A 19,265-nucleotide genomic window follows, 5' to 3' on the forward strand; every position below is an offset into this window, starting at 1 on the left:
TTTTCAATGCTAAGACAAATGCCAAACAGATCTCAAGAAATGATTCCATTAATTAAACAGAGATTCTGTCTGGGCATAAGCCATTTCACATTCGTCCATGGATTCTTTGATTCAAGTGCTGCCATTACTCCTACATTGATTGTTTAGATTTTGTGGTGGCAGTTGGCCTTCCCATATAAAATGCATGAAATCCTGGCTAGGATCACTTAGTAACAGATGATCGGTTAAGGAGAGTAGGTCAAGGAGTGGGGTCATGATGTGACTCCGTATCTACTTGGGCATTTGTAGCTTGTGATCTAATTGGGACAATGAGATCCTGCACTCTTATTGCTGCTCATTGCTGGTTGGGACAATGTGTCCTCTTGAGCTCCTGTACTCTGTTGCCTCTAGGCATGACTAATGGGCAGGGTGAAGGCAGAGCATCCCTTTTAGAGCCTGGCACACACCCTGCCCCATTTTTTTCTCAAGAGAGATGTTTGGAGTTCTCTTCCAAAACCCCACCCCCTTCCTTAGCCACAGACAAAACCCAACTCACCCCTCTATTCTACCTGCCACCATACTCGTCCCCCCCTCCCCCTGCTCCCCCCAAAAAAGGGGAAAAAATACATTGTCTAGAACCCAAAAGAGAAGAGGATACTTTTATGCATATCTTTATTTTGGAAGCAAGAAGAGCCTACCAAATCAAAGAGCTATGGAGGGAGAAACAAAGCTATGCAAAGGGCTTGCACTTGATGAAAATCAGAATTTTGAAGTACAATAGCTCTTGTTGAAACCTAGACCTAAATCACACCTACACTCACATGCAATCCTAGGAGGTTATCTTGCCCATCACCAGGCAATCCATAGTATAAACATCCACTTGTGAAGTTTTTACTTTTATACTTGAGTACACTTGCGTTTCCTAGCCTTGCTAGCTCCACAAACTTTCAAAAGTCCAGGGTGGACATTGGTACTTGACCAAGCTGGTTACAAATTGTAAAAGGCAGTTGCTACAAGCCAAGAACATGTGGAGCTAGATTGCAACAAAACCAGGAAAGGAAATTTTGTTGAGATCGAGTATACATGAGTTGTCTAGATCTATGTGTGTCTCATTGCGAGCCAACAAGGACACTCCATTCCATTGAGACTCGACCAGTTGCCACCCTGCCCCACTCTCCACGGCGTGTTTCCCATAGATTTTGTTGCATCTCTAGCCTTCCACCATTGCTTGGTTAAGAACATTTTGAGCCGTCTACCTCATAGGGATCTTTAAGGAATGCCACCATACCTTTCCAACTTGCTCATTCTTTTTTAAATATATGTGCAAGGAGGCATTGGAAGAATTTCCCCCCCTTGAGGTGTATTCTTCCTTCCACACCTGATGAGAATGATAGACAGCGTATCATAAGGAATAAATCAGTTTCCGATGATCATGGTATGCCTCTTAGAGCTCTAGGATATATGTGGTGGTCCAAGTGGGATAGAGATCTTGCTTCCTTTGTGGGATCTTGGAAGGCCTTTAAGGACCTCCCTCAGGATTAGAGATCTCATATGGTACATCATCTTAGAGGGACCAGCTAGAGGACTGTTCAGATTGACACAGCTATCCCCTTGGAGTGGACCACAGGAGACGGAGGTCAGGCGAGACCTATCAAGTGGATGGATGTCTTGTAGGCATAGGCACCCCCCCTAGGTGATTGACATTTTGTAGAATAGAGGAGGGGATACCTTGACTTACACTAGCCAGTCTTGGGGTAAATAATTGAGATGTCAACATGAGGATGCCAAAATTTTGGATCCTGGAGACTTTGGCTCTATGGAGGGGTTCCCATCAAATTTTTGTAGTGGGATCTACGGAAGTGGGAGAGGATTTCAACATTTGATCATTCCAAAACCTACCGCTTCTTCCATTTTACAATCAGCAATGCCTAAAAACTTCGGATTTGTGGTAGAGGCTAGAGACCCTCTATAGCACCTCATATGTAGAGATCTATCTGATCTGCAGAGCCATTTTTGGAGAAGGCTTTGGAGATCACTTAGGAATGGAAAGATTTCTCTCCTTTTGGATCTCTATTCATGTGAGGATGTTACCTAGGATAACACATTGAGCCTCTAAGAGTGGTGGGTCATGTTGAGTAGTGTTGTTTTGCTTCAGGGTGGTATGTTGATCATCATCCTAAGGATTTTGCTAGTGGCACTTGGAAATGGTGGTTTTATGGTGGAGTCCTGATAAAGCGTGGGCCAATAATTTTGACACCGACAAAGAATTATATGCGGTGAAGCTTGCAAAGATGACATAGATCGCAATAGACGCTCCCTAGACATCTGATGTCTGGCAGAAATGGGAGAAGTGCAGCAAGCTCATGGGGGAAGTTCATGACCTTGACTTGGGAGATTTACAAGTAGCATGGGAACGACTCAGGGAGTTGATCACACCATTGACAAGTGGTCGACCTCACTCTAACTCACCTACTTTGACATTCTAGAAACCAATGCAGAAGAATGTCAACAATTGGGGTTACAAACCAAATTAAGAAACTAGAGTCATAAGGTAGGGCACATGATGTGAAACAACACGTATGGAACGATACCACATGTGGCACCTTTTCGTAATTGCCTGTGAGTGGGTAAGCATTATAAACAACCGTGCATTAGTGCGCAAAACAGAAGAAAGGATAGGGGCGAGTGGGTAAGCATTGTAAACAAGAAGAAAGGATAGGGGTGAGTGCAATTGTGAGGAAGAAAGAAAGTTTATGAACGTCTACGAAAGACCAAAGGGTCTATGAGACTGAAAAAAACAATCAGACTTTTGTCCCTGTGGTACACCCATCAAAGACAAGCTCCCCTCTTCTCTATTATTAACCAAATGGAATCATTCTATGAAACAGCTGTGTTCTTTCATTCTCAGTATTCTCCTTAGTTGTTCGTAGTTTGTCTGTTGTCTTCTATATTTGCTCTGTTCAATGTTCCTGTCATACCATTTTTGGGCTTCTTCCCGAATGTGGGAAATTGAATTTTGCATCATCTGAGAGAGGATTGAACCGAAGAAGTGGCCAACTATTTTTTTTTCGTTATTCAAAAGTCTTGGAAGGTATGAATTTGATTGCATTTGATGGAACAACTGCGAGTTGTCTACCTTACAACTGTGAGTTTTCTACTATCAAGTTGTCTACCATACAGTCGTGTTGTGGAGTAGCCTCACCTTCTTCAAGGAATTGCATTGGCTTCTCAGCAACCTCTAATTTGTCTCGGGGAACCTGCTCGAGAATATATAAACGACCAGTATCCCTTAGGCTTCCCACATACTGGCCTTATATTTGATTGACATCAAGCTTTTGTTAAGTCCCATGGGCATATTTGGGAGCCCTACCAACTTTGGCTAGGAGATGCTGTAGGTGTCCTGGTTGACTACAGAGATCGTTTTTGTGTCCAAAAGCATTGTTGGCTGGTTTCACTGCTTTGTTCTCCATTTCAATCCTAGAGATTCCAGCAAATAACCATGAATGCTCTAGAAATAGCCATGAACTAATCCATGGACTTTTCTTTTGTATGATTTTTAAGCGGAGAAGTTTCAGTACCATGAAGCATATGACCATAAAGATAGGCAATTGGAGAAGTGGCCAGCATTTGAAGGACCTGAGCGAAGTGTAGGCCCTAGCTTTTACAATCCAGCGCAAGCTTGAGAGGAGAAAGCAAAAGGCATCATTAATGTTTTTTCCCACCAACTTGGATAAACATCCTCAAAGTAGGACAAGGTATTGTTGTGATCCTTCTATATCTGTAGAACTGATAGACAATATCAAATGAAAACTTGACGTTTGATGTTTTATGAAAGACATGGGTCAATTGCATTATTTCCTTGTAATTAAAATCTACAGGTGAGATGACAAGCTCATGCTTAACCAATCAAAAAATGCCAAGAAAATTCTGTAGCAGTTCACTGTGCATGATGCCAAGCCCATGGATATACCAAAGAGATTTATGTTAAATTATCATCATATGTCAATTCTCTGGACACAGATCCGAAGGAATATCAATAGCTCATACGTTGCTTGATCTATTTAAGTAGGGTAGCTCCATTTATTCTTCATGCTGTGAAGAAAATCACAACCAGATATACACGTCAAAAGAAAATGGAAAATACAAAGAGAAAGTGAAACAGTGGAGATTGATTACCTTGTGATGCTTCTCCATTTGCTTGCTGGAAATCAAGCTCTTAATGGTTTTGCACATGCCATGGATTGCAGACTCAGCAATTCCTTTAAGCCCATATAGGTTCAACATAAAATCATACACGAATTCACTACAGGATTGTCGCTCATTGTGGGAGGCATCGTCTACTGCATCAGCTTCAATTTTTGCTGTGTACACTGAAGCTATCATCTTAGATACCTATACATGACACAATCACAGAAATATATATTACATAAACTCTCAAAATTCCCTACTTAGATAACTAACACTTTGTTCCTTGATATCCATAATTTTACCATGAGTGCTTTTTCGTCAAATTTGTGTGAAAAATCAAAAGGATTGCTGAAATCTACTTCATGTTCAACCACATTTACTAAGTAAATAAGTCTGACCATCATTCTAGGGACAAAAGCACTCTTTCTTCACAAAGTATTGGAAATCCTTACCTTACTTTGTATATTGCATCTGGCAACATAATTGTTTTTTTACCCCTTGTTGTCCAAGACTCTGAACTGGAAACTTGGATTTCCTTTTGTTTTGAGAAATAAAAATCTATAAAGCATGACAGAAACCACCCAAAGCAAAAACCCCCATGTTGAAATACATCATGCAGAGCATGAAAAACTCATGGCATCAAAACCCATGCAAAATCTGAAAGAGCCACGATTGTGGAGCATAGGAAACTCCCTTAGAGGAGGAGATCAAATGCTTAAGCGCCAAAGCGCACATCTTGAAATCCCTGCCAAAGGAAGACTCAGACAAGAGGGTAAATGTAGCAATGATCTCCCAAACTGTCTCAACTGAAGCATGTGCAGGCCTATACTAAGAGAGAGAGAAAAACATTCACGCTCCATACTTGAAGAAGATGAGACTGCAGCTTGAAAGACCAAGATGAAACCTAGGTTTCATAGAAAACCTGAAGTCTAGTCAAAGAAAGCCAAGCAACTGAACCCCAATAATGAACAAAGTGGTGGAGATAACTCTTCAATAAGCCTAGCTATTTGGATCCCCCGAAAATCCAACCACTTGGAGAAGAATACCAATGCTACAGACCCCCCATCCATCTCAAGAGATTGGGCTGCCCACCATTCCCTGTGGTGCACTCCAAGGGGGTAGCTGAGTCAATCTATGCAATTCTTCTTTCGCTCCCCCTGAGGTGGAGTACTCTTTGGGCTCTCTGGTCCTCAAGCAGGAGCTTAAAAGGCTCCCAAGATCCCACTGTGGGAAGTAGGACGTCTCTCCCACCTATATCATTGCATATATCCTGAATCTTCCATAGCCTTTCCCTGATCATCCTGAATAAGAACCTCATCCTATGTGGATGGAGGAGTTTGTAAGGACCTGATGATATCTGCCATCAGTGGCGAGGAAGGCATCCAGGTCTCTGCCGAAGTGAATATCCATTTGATGTTGTCTTGCCAATACCCACCTAAGGAGTACACGAACTATGCTGCATTAAAAGAGAGCCTTCAGGTCCAGCCCAGGCATAAATCCCACTAACAACCAATTTGTAAAGCAAAGTTTTGCACTGAATATCTAGATCTGGAATCCCAGGTGACTTGAATAAGTGGATTTTAAGGGGGGCTTGGAGGGCGAGGGCGAGTAAGATGTATGCCATGACATGTTAAAGGCATCACTGGCTTTAAACCCACCTTGAGGACCCAATGCATCATCACCGAGGCCGATAATCCCAATATGTCCTCACCAGGGTCAATACTCCCAGCTTGCTGGAACACTAATTGAAAGGCCAATGAATAACATGGTAGAGCTTCCCATTCCCATCCAATCAATAAACACCCATGTTAGTCATGAGCTCGGAATTCGGTTCAAGCAAGGTCGATTCACTGAGAGAGGAATGGGAGAGAGAAAATCCACAGATTGCATACACAACACAGCACAGATGCCCAGAATCAATTCGGGCTGGACCCCCCACCCACCAAGAAAACTTTATTTCTTGAATAAATCTGAGTACCAGATTCCACAAAGCCCTAAGCTGCTACGTAAGAATCCAAGAACTGATTACAAGAGTGGGGAAAGGCAGTGATCCAATTCCAACGCTTTCTAAAACTAGCCCTAGTTACATGCCAGATATCTCCTGGAAGATGGCGTAGATCCCACTCCCCCCCGCCCCTTTAAAGCTGGGTCAATAAACCATTCTCCAAATCTTGCAGCATTTAAAGGAAGGAATACAACAGATGCACCAATTAAATGTTAGCCTTTTGCATGCAAATAAATACTCCAGAATATTCCTATTCTCTGTGGGTGTCCATGCCACGCAAGCCAATGCAAAAATAAACAAGTACTCTGGTTGACCACAGTCAACCGTGCTTAACCCTTGTCAAGCCTTCTTGACCAACGTCAACTCACTTTGACCGAGGTCAACTCTCTGATTGAAGCTAGTTACTCAATTCTCTGGTTGATCATAGGCAACCCATCTTGACCATGGCCAAGTTCTCTGACTGGGGTCAAGACAGTGCTCTTTGGCGGAAGTTATAATATATTCCCTTTATTAATTGCTTGGAATTGTACACATTTGATGACATCCCCTGCGCTTCTAATCAGTTATCCCTAACTGAAAAGCCTCTTTATATACATTGAGGATTGGTGGATAGTCAGAAAGCTCATCCCCATCCATCCACTTGGCATTTAAACAGCCAAATCATTTTTAAACTTGACAAAATATCGATGAATAACCTTATCTCTGGGTCCCTTTTTACTGTATGTTAAATTATATGCTCAGGCTGGATGATTTATTCCAATCCATCCACCTCTAGTGGGTCTTCCAAGACAGGCTTTGTAGGCTTGGGTCCTTGATACTTTTTTAGAAGACTCACATGAAATGCATTGTGTATCTTCCGGTGCTTTGGCAATTCCATCCTCTAGGCTACCTCATTATCCCTCAAACTCATATAACTCAACTGCATACACAACACACAACACAAGGGTCCAAAACCAATTCAACCCCCCCCCCCCCCCAAAAAGATAACTTTATTTATTGAATAAATATGAGTACAAGATTCCACAGCCCTGAGCTGCTATGTGAGAATCCAAGAACTGATTACAAGAGTGGGGGAAGGCTATGCTCCAATCGGCAACTGCATACTTTCCAAAACTTTCTAAAACTAGTCCTAGGTACATGAGTACGCAGCTTCTAGGGCCTTCCAAGCTCTTGGTCACGTGCAAGGGTGAACATCTCCTAGGAGATGGCATAGACCCCCCCCCCCTCTTTAAAGCTGGGTCAATAAACCATTCTCCAAATGCTGCAACATTTAAAGGAAGGAATGCAACAAATGCACCCATTAAAATTTTAGCCTTTTGCATGCAAAAAAATACTCTAGCATATTCCTAGTCTTTGCGAGCATCTGCCATGCAATCCAATACGAAAATAAAAAGTACTCTGGTTAAATGCAGTCAACCCTGCTTGACCGTGGCCAAGGTCAGGTCACTTTGACCGAAGTCAACTCTCTAACTGAAGCTAGTTATTCAGTTCTCTAGTTGATCATAGCCCCAACCCACCTTGACAGTGGCCAAGGTTTTGTGACTGGGGTCAAGACACTGCTCTCTGGCGGAAGTTAAAATATATTCTCTTTATTAATTGCTTGGAGTAGTACATATTTGGTGACACAAGTCCCGGTCTTACGGCCATGTGCTACCCACATCTCATGTCCTTGTTGGCCCAAATAATCCTCAAGCATCTACATTATCTAAGCCTTCGTAAGAAGGTCAAAGAGGACCAGTCCCACTGCTCCTCTTTGTGGCTGCTGCAAAATTTAAGCCCCAAAATCAACAGACAAGGTCTCCTTCCAAACAATGCCCCTTTTTGGCTGCACAGTCATCATCGATACTCCTCATGAACCTTGTGCAGAACTTAAGAGTAAGTGAGCATGAGGGGACCAAGGCTGGATGCGGAATCTAAGGGCGATCAAAGCGAGGTAAGGAGGGAGGCCAAATTGGAGAAATCTAAGTCTCGGAAGGAATCTTAGGGGAGAGGAGGGAAAGAAAAAGATAGTTCTTCCCCCATCTGAGGGTCATGAGGTCTAAAAAAAGTGCAACTCGCAAAACATAAGCAAGCATTGGCCAAGTGGATCATCTAGCTACAACGTGGTCTACAAGGCAGCCAATGACTTTATAAGCATGATACCTCAATAAATTGGCGAAAAAACCTCCACTCAATGTCTCCAACATCACCTCCTCGAGAAGAGAATCGGTGTCATCCATAATCAAGCGCACCTTCGGAACTCCATCATCATAGAAAAGTGTGGCAATTAAAGTCAAAATCTAAAGAACAATGCCAAAATAGGCCCCAATAGAGGACAAGATGGATACTCCTTGGGAAGACTTAGAAAAGGAGTGTGATTAGGTATCTCGATAATGGCATGTCGAATCTATGTCATCTACCATTGTTTTAGGAGGGGATCCGTACTTGAATACCACTTGTACAATGTGACCAGAGGAGACCCTGTAAACAAGGAATGACTTGAAGGCCTTGACCAAAAGAGACTGTGTACAAAGGATGACACATGACTTATGGCACAAAGATGACTTCAGATAACCAAAGGGCTTTAATGATGGCCTCTTATACACTCGAGTGACTATGTGAATACTTAACCAAGTAACCATGTAGTCACTAGGGCAGTTAGAGGTGATAAATCCCAAGATTGTTGACATAGTGGTGATCTAAAAATTGAGGTGATACAGCTAGATGTGCACATGGAGGACAAGGTTACTGACATCCGAGGTGACCTGACCCGAAAGCCAATTAGTCCACCTCAGTACAAGTCAACAGAATGGTGAACACAACCCTAAACCCTAAGTCCTAAACTCCTAAACCCTAGCGTTAAAACCCTAAACCCTAAACCCAGATTTCCAAATAGTAAACCCCAAAACCCAACATGCAAGTATCACCAATCCATAAACAAATCCATACTGCCCATCCCACAATGAGGTTACCTTGGTCAACAACATTTGGGCCAAGGGCCTGTCAAATCGAGATGCAAATGCCTCATTTAGTCTCATAGCTATGGATGACCATTCCATGGAAGGAGATGGCTATATCAAGAATGTCTGAGGCCAAGAATGTATGCTTCTAAAGCATCAAAATGTCCATTTAACTTCCAACAATGGCTCATGGAAACTCCCACTATAAGATCAAGTGATGCAATTGCTGACATGCACAGTCATGAAACCCATGGATGTCCCAACTCATCAAAGTTCAGATCATGGAGAAGGAGTGACAAACAAGGCTTGTAGCTCCCAAGTATGTGTAGGACTACATTATCTCCACTGGCTCACCTTGGTAAGTGAAACTATGCACGTGAAGCACTGTGCGTACCAAGGTTGACTATCAAGTCTCTCTCTCTGCAAAACACGTCTAGGGACTCCAGATGTCTCTTCAACCCCTCCGCTAAAGATGATATGAGGACTATGTCATTAGCGTATAGCAATATCTGTATCATGAGGTCAGCTAGTAGTGATCCCTCGCCATCTATGAAGGATGTGATCTCATTAAAGTAGAGTGAAAAGAGTTGATGAAAGGGGACAACTTTGCTTCACTCCTATTGTGCTCCCGACCCAATCTGATAAGCCTATCTACTATAGTCTCCTCACATGCGGGATTGCGAAACAGTGTCAAAGGCCTTCCGAAAGTCTACAAAGCAAGCGTCTGGACCTCGCCTCCTCAATGGAGCGAAGATGTGATCTAAAGTGAAATGCTGCCTCCAAAATCCTACCTGTCCTAGTGCCCGTTGCCTCGGAGCCTCTGTATGATTGTTGATCTCCCTCTCTAGTACCGATCCATAAATCTTGGCTAATGTGTGGCCAATCATGAGGGTGCGGTATTTCCCAATATCCATGGGCTCTCCTACTTTGTGTATTGGTACAATAGTGATAGTGTTCCAAGAAGGTGGGAAGCCGTGGCATACATCATGGTTGAACATCTGTCCTAGAACCAGAGCCAAGACCTCATGTCCATGTTCAAATAAAGAGAAAGAGAGAGAGAGAAAGAAAGAAAGAAAGGTGTATTAACGTCTTCAAGAGACCTCGCGGGTCTATGAGACAAGGTACAAAATATAGGTAACCCATACAAGCCACTGTGCTGAAGCAAAGGCCTCACTAAGGCCCTTGCTTAGTGCTAAGTGCTCAAAATGCAAAAAGCTAGTACAAAATAGTAGGAAAAGAGCAATCAAGTATTGCTCAGAACCAGAGCTCCAAGTACATGTGCAGGCTCTATATAACCCGGTCCCTGATGGCCCTCTGATGTGATGCAAAGAGCTCATGTATCTGTGTCTGGCGGGTTGTCTCCCGTGGTGGCGGGGGGCACACTCTCCTGGATCTCTATATGCGATGGGCTACATCGAGAGAAGCGTCTCGTCTCTGGCAGTCCCCTCTAAGGAGGACTGAGATATGCCGGACCTCAATCGTGCGTGCTCTGGTCACCCCACGCACCATATGTGGTCTCCGTGTCTCTCCTCCATCCACATCCTGGTGACGGGTCTGACTGCTGATCCATACTGCTCTCATCTCCTCGAGCTCCTCCCCCTTGATCTCATCAGTGTGCTAGCTTGCATGCATAAAAATCAGTGACGCGTGTCTGCGCTCGGTCTAGCTTGGTGTCCTGAGGCATCAACTGTAGCTGTGATCTCTAGCCTGCCGTACAAGGGAATCTCTGTGTCTCCACATCTCAATCAGGTAGAGCCTAATGCAAACCTGGTCGGGGAATGTATCAGCTGTGTGAGCAAGCACCTCCTAAAAGAGATAGTGGTATCGCCCTCGGACCTCATAGTAGGCCAGACATACACATAGAAAATGCTCCTCTGTCTCGACCTCCCCCAACGTGCATAGTCTACACACCCGCTACTCTCTAGGTATGCCAGCCGCCTCAATCCGCAACTGGTGGGATGAGGCTCGTATCAATCCGATGGCAATCTGCAAGGCGTGTGAGACTCTCCTATCCTCGAGATACTGGGGCCTGATTGATGAGACCATGCTCCGATATCCTTAGAAAGTGGTCATGATAGAACTGGGTCTTGGTGGGTAACTCCTAATCCCTTCCCCAAGCCCGAGATGTGTGGAGCTGGAGAAGGTCTAACCGTATGATACGGTAGATCTCATCATGTGGAATGAGCTCCGATGATGCATTTGTTGTACTGAAAGGGGGGGAGCCTATTCATTTGGATACTGTGGCATCCTAGATCCCATGATCACCTGTAGCCTCTCAAATCCCTTCCAGTCAGTAGTTGAAAGGTCACTCCCCCCAAAAAGGTGTTGCATGCATGGTAGTTGGTCTCACGAGAGTGTCAAAAAGCCAGCCCTTCATCGGTGGATCCTAGAAATGCGCCTAGAAACATTGTCTCTCTGATCGGGCCAAGGCACCCTTCCCTCGTGTGAGTCGTGCTCTGGCGGCATGGGTCATTGTGAAGATTGGTTCTGTGAATACTGCCCCTAGGTACGTGTAGGACTGCGCTATCTCCACTTGCTCCCCTCGGTAAGTGAAACTATGTCGACGTCGATGTCGATGAAGCACTGCTTGGGATATGTTGAAGATCATAACCTTGGTTTTCCCAAGGTTGACTGTCAGGTCCCTCTCTCTGCAGAACATCTCCAAGGCCTCCAATTGTTCCAGCGGCACACCCAGCTCCCTGGCGTCTCTGTTCCAACCAGGAGCTGAGAGGGGGTGTTGGACGTCAAAATATTCTGATGTCACCTTGCGAGAGAGGGCCTTGCTTGTGGGTGTGCCCGCCCAGTGTGAGGCTAGGGTAGATGAGTGAGGGCCTATGTTGTGGGTGTGCCCGCGCCCCTTGAGGGTAGAGTAGGATAGGGAGGCCCATGTTAGGGTAGCAGGTGTCGGCTCTTGGATAGGGGCAAACTAGCCATGTAGCAATGCCTACAGCCCTCATGGGTTGTGCTACTACAGCCTTTTAAAGGCCAGAGGGGGTCCGCCCCCTAGATGTTGGGTCGTCTCCCTAGGCTATGAGGGGCACCCCCTATAGGGCCGTGTGCAGCTGCTTTATAGGCTGGAGTAGGGGTCGGCCAAGAGGTCTAATGGTCGGCCCTTGATGCAGCCTTCTAGGGCTGAGTGCCAGCCCCTTTATAGGGGGTAGAGGGGGGTTGGTCCCCTAGGGCTGAGTCAGCCCACCTACAACAAGGGTTGAACCTGCTAGACCAATCGAGTAGAGGAGGTGATGGGCTATATATAGCCCCCCCTCCCCCCTCACTCCTTGTTTTCTCACTTGTGGAGCAGTCTTGTGAGCTCCCTGGCAGTCCATTTCAGTAGAGGTTTTCCCCAAAACCCCGGCCTGAGATCACTTGCAGTTTCTCTCCTCTCTCTTTCCTTTCTTGTTTTGTGTGTGTGAGGTTGGCTTCCTCTCTCACTTTTCCGTTCATTTCCGCTGCACTTCTCACAACATCATCATCACCATCATCTTGTCAAATCAAATCCAATCTCAAGTCTAATCCGGTGTAATAGAAAATCCCCTAGAAGGGAGGTCATGAGGGACCTGTGGCTGTGATAATAGATCAAAGATAGAGCGCTGGCGGCTATTGATGCATGTGGTTCAATGTGTCCTCCTGGCTACAGCTCTGCGTCTGACAAGGGCCATGGTAACGCCTGTGGGTTGCGCATCTAAACACAGAAGGGATGCCTCCAACCATGATATGTGTGTCCTCCCTCTGTTGGATGTGTCGTGTCGTTGGCTCTAATCTCTACCTCACCAACTACCAGTGGAACCGTGATCTGTGCAATTTGGCTTGAAGAACTCCATGATCATGCTCTGAGATGGGCGTACTTGCGTCCCCTGTCCCTATATATGTAGCTTGGGTAAGTGCTCCCGATGTCTAACTGTCTCATGGATGAAGGCAGCTATGAATCACTGATTTGGATAGCAGAGGAAGTGGGAGAGTAGTCCAAAGCTATCTCTAAAGAGACAACAGTAGCGGCCTCGAATCTCCTAGTATATTGGGAACCTAAAGATGAAGTGCTCCTCTGACTCGATCTCCTGTAGATCACAAGGCACAAATGAGGGTCCTGAAAATGTGAGGCATAACCTTTACTCAAATGGGCCTGCATCGCCAGCCTCATCGTTGTGAAAATAAAACTGGAGAATAGGACCTCTAGATAGGTGCATGACAAAACAATCTCAGCCGGTGACTCTATGCATAGCTACCCGTGATGTGTTAGAGATCATGACCTTGGTTTTACCAAGATTGACCTTCAAATAATGCGACTCACAGAAGGACTGTAATGCATCTAAATGTCGCTAGAGGCCCTCGGCAGAGGAGGATAACGACACAATGTCATCCCCGTACAACAAGATCTAAATCATGGAACCAGCAAGAGGACATCCAACCCCCCCTAATGTCTCCATAAATGTCTCAAACTCGTCTATATAGAGGCCAAACAAGGTTGGTGAGAGATCTCCTCTATCCATCCAGCTCCTATTCGGACTCTGCCGAAGACCCTCCCGTAAAGTGCCAAAACAGCCCACGTGACCTCCTAGTCATAACCCAGCTCTCGTAATCGTCTAAAGAGGCAAGCCCGTGCTATTGCATCAAAGGCTTTGCGGAAATCCACAAAGCAACAATATACCCTCCATCTCCATGCTCTGGCCTCCTCAATGATCCCTCTAAGTGTGAGTATATGATCCATGGTCCCGTGGTCAAGTCAAAAGCCTACCTGCCTCTCTGCCCTGGGTCCTTGCATCTTTGCGAATTTGCTGACCTCGGTATCGAGTACCTTGATGCATATACTTGGACATGACATGTTCAATCATGATGGTCCTGTAGTTTTCTGGGCTCATGGGATCCCCCACCTGGTGAATGTGTGTGGCAGTGTTAAGGATCGGTGTGCGGAAAGCCAAGACAAACTGCTTCATTGAAGAGCTTTGCTAGGATCAAATATACTTGAGCAGAGTGGAGAAGAGACTTCCTATAGAAAGACCAAACGTTATACAAGAATTGATACATAAGATAGAAGCTCAAGAAGTCCTTGAATAGAGCAAAAAGTGAACCAATCCGAGTAGTATCTAGCCCCACCCATTTTATTAAGGCTCTTGTGGACTTGGACCAATGAGAGCAGAAGTGATCAAACCAAAGTTGCAACTCGAAGGAAGAGGTACAAAGTGAGAGAACAACTCGGGGAAAGAGGACGGCAAGGAGAATGAAGATTCATCTCAAGCTTACAAACATAAAAAATGCATCCCCTCTTCTTCTGTAGCCATGTCTTCATTAGGATCGTCAAGAGTGGCAACAACTTCAACACCTGACTCAACAATCCCAACCAGTGTTGCTCTTTGCATTTGGCCTACAACTCTAACTTCTTATTGCCCCCAACCTCCACACCCACCATACCTCTCAACTCTCAATCTATGACAACCCTTACTCCCGTCATGCCTTTTGCACCATTCATTGCTTTTCCTACTTCCCTTCCATCTTCTATGTCATTTCCACCACCAATGTCCTCAACTACTTTCCATCTGGAGAGCAATCATCAAGTTGTTAATTACAAATTTGCATGATAAGGACTAAAGTGGTTTTTTAAATGAACCTACCATGTTGGTTGGTAAATGGTATATTATTGTTACCTCTCGCAAAATGTATCTTACATAAAAGGAGCCTAAAGGGTAAATTTATTCATGGGAAATTATTCCCAAATTTCAAGGATAATCAATAGAAATTTCCCAGACATGGTATTTAGCTTTTTATGTAGTACCCAATAGTATCAACCCTTGAGGTTTTTCTTGACTACTTACCCATCATACACAGCTTCTAACATATGTGTGTCTTTTCCAACTACTATGGCACCTTCCATGACTTCAATACCCCCCATGTACTCTCCACCTAAATTTGCTTCAATAGTGACTTTTGCAACACTGTGGTCTTTCTTAGTGGTCCTTACCTCGGCTATGCCCTCCCCACCATTTCTCCCATGGCATCGACACCTATCTCTAATCTATTGAAGATTTGTTGTAACCATCTTTGAGGTCAAGAGAAGGAGGGACTTGAGGCATTATGTCATCCATGAAAGCCCTCAGCTCCACAAAGAGGGGACAACCTCTTGAGATGCTCAACAAAGTCCATATGAAGACAAAAGTTCAAGGGACAACCACATGAGGACGCAAAGGCACATGTAAGGAAGTTCCTCACTGCTTGCAAGACTAAGGGGGTGGAAAATAAGCATGCCTTCTTACTTAGGAGTTGCCAATGGATGTATGATACAATTCTCTTCTAATAATTTCTAGATATGGTCCGACTTGAAGGATGACTTCTAAGAACTTTGAATTGGAGAAATTTCAGCACATGACAGTCCAAGAGTTTGTCAACCATCACGATGAAACCAGGGAGAGTATCTTTCAGCTATACCCTCGCTTGAAGGTACTAGTAGCCAAGATGCTTACTCCACCTAATGGTGTACTAATGAAGGGGTGGTTCTTAAGGGCTCTACCCTCTTCCATCTTGGCACCACTAACTTTGCATCCTATTTTTTACTTCACTAGGGCCACCTATTCCCCAGTGTTTAATTGTGCATGTGTAGCGCCTATGTTTGGCTTCATAATGGTCTAGTCTGGAGTCATGGTGGACCTTGGGGCACCTATTCCCCATTGTTTCACTATGCAAGTGCAGCACCTATGTTCGTCTTCATAACGGTTTGGTCTGTCCAGACCATACCAAGTCTATTCATCACAGTAGAATTGGGTCAACGATACTACAAATCAAACAATAGATGGAATTTGTTGGAATAATGAAACAACAACCAATGATTCAATAACAACCTTTCTTTAGAATAGCATGTATGAATTCAATATGATCTCCTCTTACCTGCCGCACATTGAAAGATTTCACGTTCTTTGGCAATGAATTGATCTTCATCATCTTAGCAAAACTCGTGGGAACATAGAATTTAGCTTGAAGGGTCCTGCAATATAAGAGAAGTTTCCACTACATTGAAAAGATGGGCATAGAGAAAAACACAAGATCAAACAAAAATATTATCTATGGATTTGGTAAATAAAACGTTTGACTATGAAAATCTTGTGAATAAATTTTGTTTGGACTTTTAATATTGCAATGATCAATATCAAGAAGTTTTAAAGTAAAACTTGGCTAAATAAAGAATGCGATTCAAAGAAGTGTATGGGAGGTGCAACGTCCTAATTTATGCACTCTTTCGGTTCAAAGAGACTCTACAAAGAAATGCAAGTAATTTTCTAACGAAAGCAAAGGTGGATGTTTAGGAAAGAGGGCAAGAAAGTATGAGATGAAAACTATTGAATCCTTTTACAAAAATATGAGGAAATGCAATTAAAAAATTTACATGCATATAGAATAGAATTAGTATAGCTTTGTCCAACCTTTCCCTACAAAGATGTGGAATGTCTCTTTGGTTAATAATTATGCTCTCTGTAGTTTTTGCTTGACTTTGTTCATTGCCCTTATGACTAGCAGTCCATGGGATGCTTGACCAATCAGAATGGACAGTTGGCAGCCTTACTTTACAAGATCCCAGCTCACTACCTAGAGTATCCCGGAAATAGGCGCCAACAACCAGGGTGACAAACTATACAACCAGCGCATTCCTTGCTTAGTAAGATTGTAAAAAATGCCTACAGGCCATCAGAAATGGCCTTGCTTTTTGGCGGTCTTTCCTAGACCCCTTCGTACCCTACTCCCAAGTCGCATGCAATGTGTAGATGATATCGTGCCATATGTTAACGAGAATGGCTGCAAGCTGAATCTACCTCCCCCCCTTCACGAAGCTGCAGAAATGCTCGCAATTGTCTCCCAAACTCTGTCCTCTGGAGAGAACTCAAGTCTCTAGCGAGAAGGAGAGACTGTGTCCTGAATATTCCAGGAAATTCTCTCCCGAATTCTGTCTTTTTGAGAGAACTAAAGTCTCCGGCAAGAGGGGAGGACCAGGTCCTAAATGTCCATGAGGGTGACACTTGATCCATCTCACTATACACCATCTCAACGGGGAAAGCGTGACTCTCCCTTCGGCAACCAAGATGCCATGTCTTGGTGAAATCCCGTTGGGTTCTTCACATCTTGACCACAATTTGAGAGAGCACCACCAAATCCTTCGAGCCTCTAGACAGCTCCACCAATGTGATGACCTATGGTCTCAAGGTCCCTAGCATCACAGTGAAGACAAACACCATCCATCCCCATCTATTGCAACCATGTCCTATTGTCAAACCTCCACGGGCCACCAGCTAAAAGAAATAAGAAATCTTCCTCGCGGGCGGAGACTAGCTGAGTAGTGTGAATGGTAAAAAAAGACCAATGTTATTGTGACTATTTGCAATGTGTGATCTGGCTCATATAATATAGAATAGAAGGGCAATGAACCCATGGTTGAGGTGGCATGCTCTCTCTTGTGCCAACAATTCCATGTGGATGGTCCCATGTGTGTAATGAATGGAATGGTTGGGCATGGTCCAAGAGATAGCAGTCTTATAATGGAAAAGTAGGATGAGGTAACAAGTATCTTAGTCTTTGTCCCAAGTTGAAGAAAGAATGGAGACGAGCAGTAAATCTGGGGAAGAAAGGGTCTTATCATGAAGCCGGGAAGGTTTGCAATATATCTGAGCCTACTGATATTTCTCCTGTGGTGGGATGGCATAAAGGTGTGGGAGTAGGTGAGGTGTACATTATGCCAACCCTCTAATTGTCCTCATAGATGCTTGTGTGCATTTTAAAATAGGGGAAGGGTCCAAGGAGGTGAGTCATCTACTCTTAACTCCGGAGATAGGATTTTGATTTATATGGAAATTGGGGCTAAGGATTTTGGATTATATGGAAATTGGGGCTAAGGGCTTTGTCGCACCCCATTGAGAGATATCAGGCTAAGATGCTCACATGGAAGATGCCCTCTCCCACCTCGTGCATGATGAATGAAGGGAGAATTAGCTATAAAATGAGGATATGCAAGCAAACATAGGGCCTCTCCCATTGTATACACCTTCCACTGTTCATATCTCCTTTCTTGTATCTTTCACTCTAATTAAGCTATGAAGAGTCTTCTCCTTCCCTCATGGAGTCTATTCTTTTTCCTTTTATCTCCCTCCATGACTTTCACCATTCTCTCAATGTATAGTTCTCTCCTCCTCCATTTGACTCCCTCCTTCGCCTTGCCAATGCGCTTATACGGATTGCTTAGTTGCACTCCACACAGCCCCCTCTTTTGCCCCTCACAGCCCCCTCTTTTGCCCCTCGCCTGCGGCGGCAACAACAATGTAGGATGCCTGAGCCAAAAAAAATTTACAGAAACTTGCCTTGCAATGACACATGGCAAATCCATAGCTGGACATGTGAAGCTCCTCCGCATGACCTATGGCACCCTCCAGGCTGGACATGTTGCAACCCCATGACTGGACACGTGGCATCTTTTATTAGCCATGTGGCAAAAAAAAATTAAGGGGTCTTAAATAAAATCTAAATAAAAAGGTTTTAGGCCTATTTCTTCAAAGCCATATAACTTTTCATGTATCAGGAATTCAGAAATCCTGTTTTCCACCCTCTTTAACTTTGTAAAACCAGATGAGCACGATTTCGGGTTGGGCAAGTTGAAAAGGGATGCCTCGACGACACTTCAAGGGGAAGCATATCCTTCATCTTCCAAAATTTATAACTTTCCAGGGGAGTGTTGGATTGAATTGTTGTAAAAAGAAAAACCTTGTGGTTTTGCAAGCCCTATCTAATGGTGACCTCAATTTTTTTAGAAAGTGTGAAGTGAAGCCAATTGGAGCATCCATGCATTTTTTTTGCATAGGAATTGATGGTGCAACTTCATGTGTTGACTCGCACTCAAGGCAGAGCATCCCACTTTGAGGTTGAAGGACAAGGCCCACAATTCTTGTCGTGATGTGGAATCTTTCCTTTGTCTTGTCCTTTCTATTGTTCTCTTAAAGGTGGAAGATTATGGCAGAGATCGATGTCTCCAATGCTGGGATAGATTAAAGCCCTCAAAATCATCTTATTTTGTTTTGGCTTTGCTGTTAGTTCAGTTTGTGCTACAACTCCCTTCTTCGATGAAGGACTGAGTGCATCTTCTCATAATTATTGTCCACTCTTGCATGCTCAGCTGATTCAAGATTTTT

The 19,265-nt window shown here is 44.1% G+C and overlaps 1 protein-coding gene across 1 annotated transcript in view; it reads right to left on the reverse strand.

Annotated features, from left to right (window-relative positions):
• Nucleotides 1-19,265, reverse strand: part of LOC147889347 (uncharacterized) — a 225,183-nt gene that overhangs the window by 95,921 nt on the left and 109,997 nt on the right. Inside the window, exons 8-9 of the mRNA XM_087392059.1 lie at nt 15,985-16,081; nt 4,156-4,371 (exon numbers count right to left, since the gene is read on the reverse strand). Coding sequence (XP_087248185.1) covers nt 4,156-4,371; nt 15,985-16,081 — 313 coding nt within the window. The remainder of the gene's footprint in view (nt 1-4,155; nt 4,372-15,984; nt 16,082-19,265) is intronic.

Source organism: Dipteris shenzhenensis, chromosome 20, assembly GCF_047967505.1.
Source record: "Dipteris shenzhenensis isolate YYH24624 ecotype China chromosome 20, Dip_SZ_1.0, whole genome shotgun sequence".
In the NCBI taxonomy this organism is placed as follows: domain Eukaryota; kingdom Viridiplantae; phylum Streptophyta; class Polypodiopsida; order Gleicheniales; family Dipteridaceae; genus Dipteris; species Dipteris shenzhenensis.